A 6,000-nucleotide genomic window follows, 5' to 3' on the forward strand; every position below is an offset into this window, starting at 1 on the left:
CGCTATGGAGTGCAGCGAGCCGATTGGCTGATGAAAATGAGAGCGAGAGAGCGAGTGAGCAAGAGAACGAGAAGGCAAAAGTGTGATAGAAAGAGAGAAAGAGAGATGGATAGAGACTACCCTCTCTGCTTCCTACATATCTTTAGCTCTTTTACAGTATCTAGACCTGGAAATGCCATGGGACTTCATTTACAGCTAATTCATCGAGCAGATCTCTTCTACATGGAACAGTCCAGGCTATGGGAGTGTGTGGATCGATTCAGACTCGGATCTCCTCCAGCGGTTTCTTCATATAACTCCACTCTGTGCTATGTTTATCATCAACTCTCATACTCAATCCCTGGGGACTACTCAGACCAAAATGTATGAGGACTGTAAATGAGGACCAAAACGTTAAAAAAAACGGAGCCCTATGGAAAGCATTACTGTAAAGAAATCCTGTAGCTACAAGGGAAGTGAATGACTTTCTGGAACAAATGCAGCCTTTCACTAAATCCCCTATTCAGTTGTCCTGCTGTGTTGTCCAGCAAGATCACTACGATGTCTGGATGGATCTGGTGTATGGCGGCCATATTGGATTATTTACTCAACTGCCCCGTCATCACACATCGCATCCTGTCTGGTCTGCCTCCTGCTTTTAAGTAGGGGGCGGTGCGTGGCAGCCGGAAGGAAGAGGGGAGGGGAGGGGAGCGCGTATGGAGGGCCGGGGCCAGACCAGTACAAGACCTATGAACCTCTGCCAAAGTCTCACCCTGACTGTGCCTGGGCTTTCCAACTGCCTTTATGCTCTAGCGCCTGTCAGGGGCTTTACTGTGACGTTTTTACCCAGACAGACAGTCTGTCAGGGGTTTAACTGTGACGTTTTTACCCAGACAGACAGTCTGTCAGGGGTTATACTGTGACGTTTTTACCCAGACAGACAGTCTGTCAGGGGTTATAATGTGACGTTTTTACCCAGACAGACAGTCTGTCAGGGGTTATAATGTGACGTTTTTACCCAGACAGACAGTCTGTCAGGGGTTTAACTGTGACGTTTTTACCCAGACAGACAGCCTGTCAGGGGTTATACTGTGACGTTTTTACCCAGACAGACAGTCTGTCAGGGGTTATAATGTGACGTTTTTACCCAGACAGACAGTCTGTCAGGGGTTATAATGTGACGTTTTTACCCAGACAGACAGTCTGTCAGGGGTTTACTGTGACGTTTTTACCCAGACAGACAGTCTGTCAGGGGGTTTAACAGTGACGTTTTTACCCAGACAGACAGGGAAATAGTATTATATAGGGTGACAAATGGAGGGGTAAAAAAAGAGTAGAGAGATAGAAAAGAAAGAAAAGGCTTTTCAGCAGTGCAGTGTGGTAAATCCCCGACAGCCTTGCCTGTCTGAGGAGCTCTCTGCTTCATTCAGGTAGGTGGGAAGATGCGATACGCTGTGTGGAGGAATGTGTTCTAGTTTTCTTTCTCTGAGACAGAACGTCACCTAACCACCTTGTGTAGGTGGCTGGGTGAACTGATAGGTTACATTTCCCTCTGAGGAATAGCTTTGGCTTCATGCGTCTTTGTGGAGATGGGTAGTGATGAATACGGTGTGATGTGAAAATCTTTACGACACTGAACAAAAATATTAAAAAACGTGCAACAATTTCAACGATTTTACTGAGTTACAGTTCATATTAGGAAAATCTGTCAATTGAAATAAATTCTATGGATTTCACATGACTGGGAATACAGAAATGCATTTGTTGGTCACAGATACCTTTAAAAAAAAAAGGTAGGGGCGTGGATCAGAAAACTAGTCAGTACTAGTGTGACCACCATTTGCCTCATGCTGTTGATTGTGGCCTGTGGAATGTTGTCCCACTCCTCTTCAATGGCTGTGCGAAGTTGCTGGATATTAGTGGGAACTGGAACACGTTGGCGTCCATGTCGATCCAGAGCATCCCAAACATGTTCAATGGGTGACATGTCTGGTGAGTATGCAGGCCATGGAAGAACTGGGACATTTTCAGCTTCCAGAAATTGTGTACAGATCCTTGTGACATGGGGCCGAGCATTATCATGCTGAAACGTGAGGTAATGTTGGCAGACAATGGGCCTCAGGTTCTCATCACGGTATCTCTGCATTCAAAATACCATCGATAAAATGCAACTGTGTTAATTGTACGTAGATTCAACCGGGATTCATCTGTGAAGAGCACACTTCTCCAGCGTGCCAGTGGCCATTGAAGGTGAGCATTTGCCCACTGAGGTCGGTTACGATGCAGAACTGCATGAGCTTCTCTGAGACCGTTTCTGACAGTTCTTCGTTGTGCAAACCCACAGTTCTATCAGCCGTCCGGGTGGCTGGCTTCAGATGATCCCTCAGGTGAAGAAGCCGGATGTGGAGGTCCTGGGCTGGCGTGGTTACATGGGGTCTGCGGTTGTGAGGCCGGTTGGACATACTACCAAATTCTCTAAAACGATGTTGGAGGTGTCTTATGGTAGAGAAATGGACATTGAATTCTCTGGCAACAGCTCTGGTGGATATTCCTGCAGTCAGCATGCAAATTGCACGCTCCCTCAAAACATGAGACATCTGTGGCATCGTGTCGTGTGACAAAACTGCACATTTTAGAGTGGCCTTTGAATGACCCCAGCACAAGGTGTGTAATGATCATGCAGTTTAATTAGCTTCTTGATATTCCACACCTGTCAGGTGGATGGATTATCTTGGCAAAAGAGAAATGCTCACTAACAGGTATGTAAACAAATGTGTGTACAAAATATGTGTCTCCTTTGTGTTACCATGGTTAATGATGTCCACTGCTTTAGTGATTTGAGGGGAGGGGGGCATTGCCTACCTTGTTTGGGGTTGACGTCCTGGGGGTGGTGTCCGGAGTGGGGTCCGGGGGCGAAATGTTCGTCGCTGTACGTGATGAGGGGGGTGAGCGGATGGACCGCATGCGACGGTTGCACCACCGGAACCTTATTGGACTGGAATGGAGAGGGAGAGAGAGAGGAGGACACCATGAGAGAGGCAGAACACATTAAACAAGGCACTACATTACCTGTCCTCAGTTCAGTTAGCAGATAGCATTTACAGAGTTTTACAGCGCTAAATCAAGTCCCGGCCCTCTCTCAAATGACAAGGGTACGGCCGCTTGGTGATTTGTGTAGCCCACACACACACACACACACACACACACACACACACACACACACACACACACACACACACACACACACACACACACACACACACGCACACACACACACACACACACACGCACACACACACACACACAGAAAAAGGAGTTGGTGAGATGAAAGGGGTGGTGCAGTCACAATTTTTCTGTTTTTAATTATATTTCCACACCATTAGGTCGAAATAAGACTCTGAAATTGTGAAAATGCCCTTTTAGTGTAAGAGATTTTGGAGAGAAAATACCCCCTGGAATTTCAGCCTGTTCAGGTGGCATGGAGTTTCTGGCCCACGGCATGACATCACAATCTGATCTGATTATTCTGACCAATGACCAGTAATATTTTATTTGCATATGTATCCTCCTACTTTGAAGGGGTAACTGTGGTAGGCTCTAGAGTCTCTAAACGATCTTATCCGCAAATGAGGGTTGTGTATGTAAATATATTTTAATTTATATCAACACGCCCACACGATCAGACTGAGCATTTCAATGGCAAAAGGAGGCTCAGGGAAATAAATGATTACAAATATATTTTGCTCAAGTGGCATGGAGTTATTTTCATGAAATAAACAGTGATTTATTAGACATATGTGATGCTAAAAAATAATATTTAAAAAAGCCTGCATGGGGGCTTTAATGGCACAGTAAAAATAAAACACCTTCCCGCAAGGGAGGTCTCAATGTACTCCCCTTCCAGCCTTTCCCCCACACCTCAAAACTTTGTTTAGCCTTGGTCAGTGAGGACTGCCCCTATTTCCTGCCTAAAGGCAGAGGGGGTTGGAAAGAAGGGGGAGAGTGAAAGAGAAAGCCCCACAGGGTAGAGTTAGAGCAGAGGTCTTAGCAGTGAGATCAAAGGCAGTCATTAGCCGGTGAATAAGAGGAGTTCATTACAGAGCCAGAGCCGGGGGAAGGAGGAGAGAAGGAGGGATGAGCGATGGAGGAGGGGTGATGGAGAGAGAAAAAGATAGGGCAAGAGAAAGAGGGAAGGATGACAAGACACGGAAGGAGGACGAGAGAGAGAAAGAACATGTTTCCCATGCCAATAAAGACCCTTGAATTGAAAGAGAGAGATTTGAAAGAGAAGGACAAGAAAGGGAAGGAGAGAGAGAACGAGAGAGAGGACGAGAGAGAGATCTCATAGAGGCGTCTGCAGTAGAACCGAAAGGCAGGGTTAATCACGTCAGCAGTGGTCTGGCCACAGCACCCCATTCCCTACCACCCCCCACCCTTAGGCTGACTCACAGAGGCCTGCACCCCCCACCACGCCCCTCCAACCCAGCCACCCCCCCAGCCGCTTACACGCTCCAACAGCACTGAACACATGGTACTGCTTAGCCATGCTAAATCTACTACTCACAATCAGAGCACCCAGCACTGACCCTGGACCTGATTGACTTGTAGAGTCAAAACAGCATTTCTAAAGGATATACGGCTTTGTCTGAAAAAACTATCAATCTATTCCGGTGTGTATAAGAATGATGGGTAAACGTATGGCATGATATTTCAAAAGGCTATACGCTTGATCTGACAGTCATCCATCAACCCATCCTACACATTTTGACTTCACCCAATCTTTCCCAACATAAAACACATGCTATCCCTAAACAAACAAACAAACAAACATACATACATACATATAAATACATATAAATATATATATATATACACATACAGTTGAAGTCGGAAGTTTACATACACTTAGGTTGGAGCCATTAAAACCCGTTTTTCAAACACTCCACAAATTTCTTGTTAACAAACTATAGTTTTGGCAAGTCGGGTTAGGACATCTACTTTGTGCATGACACAAGTCATTTTTCCAACAATTGTTTACAGACAGATTATTTCAATTATAATTCACTGTATCACAATTCCAGTGGGTTAGAAGTTTACATACACTAAGTTGACTGTGCCTTTAAACAGCTTGGAAAATTCCAGAAAATTATGTCATGGCTTTAGAAGCTTCTGATAGGCTAATTGACATCATTTGAGTCAATTGGAGGTGTACCTGTGGATGTATTTCAAGGCCTACCTTCAAACTCAGTGCCTCTTTGCTTGACATCATGGGAAAATCAAAAGAAATCAGCCAAGACCTCAGAAAAACAATTGTAGAACTCCACAAGTCTGGTTCATCCTTGGGAGCAATTTCCAAACACCTGAAGGTACCGCGTTCATCTGTACCAACAATAGTACGCAAGTTTAAACACCATAGGACCAAGCAGCCATCATACCGTTCAGGAAGGAGATGCGTTCTGTCTCCTAGAGATTAACGTACTTTGGTGCGAAAAGTGCAAATCAATCCCAGAACAACAGCAAAGGACCTTGTGAAGATGCTGGAGGAAACAGGTACAGAAGTATCTATATCTACAATAAAACGAGTCCTATATCGACATAACCTGAAAGGCCGCTCAGCAAGAAAGAAGCCACTGCTCCAAAACCGCCATAAAAAAGCCAGACTACGGTTTGCAACTGCACATGGGGACAAAGATCGTACTTTTTGGAGAAACGTCCTCTGATGAAAATAGAACTGTTTGGCCATAATGACTATCGTTATGTTTAGAGGAAAAAGGGAGAGGCTTGCAAGCCGAAGAACACCATCCCAACCGTGAAGCACGGGGGTGGCAGCATCATGTTGTGGGGGTGCTTTGCTGCAGGAGGGACTGGGGCACTTCACAAAATAGATGGCATCATGAGGGAGGAAAATTATGTGGATATATTGAAGCAACATCTCAAGACATCAGTCAGGAAGTTAAAGCTTGGTTGCAAATGGGTATTCCAAATGGACAATGACCCCAAGCATACTCCCAAAGTTGTGGC

The 6,000-nt window shown here is 45.3% G+C and overlaps 1 protein-coding gene across 1 annotated transcript in view; it reads right to left on the reverse strand.

Moving 5' to 3' along the window:
- LOC120034764 (lymphoid enhancer-binding factor 1-like) overlaps positions 1-6,000 on the reverse strand; it is a 45,772-nt gene that overhangs the window by 7,323 nt on the left and 32,449 nt on the right. The window contains exon 4 of the mRNA XM_038981367.1: positions 2,842-2,974. Within this exon, the coding sequence (XP_038837295.1) occupies positions 2,842-2,974 (133 nt within the window). The remainder of the gene's footprint in view (positions 1-2,841; positions 2,975-6,000) is intronic.

The sequence above is a fragment of the Salvelinus namaycush genome, chromosome 42 (assembly GCF_016432855.1).
Source record: "Salvelinus namaycush isolate Seneca chromosome 42, SaNama_1.0, whole genome shotgun sequence".
Taxonomy (NCBI): Eukaryota; Metazoa; Chordata; class Actinopteri; order Salmoniformes; family Salmonidae; genus Salvelinus; species Salvelinus namaycush.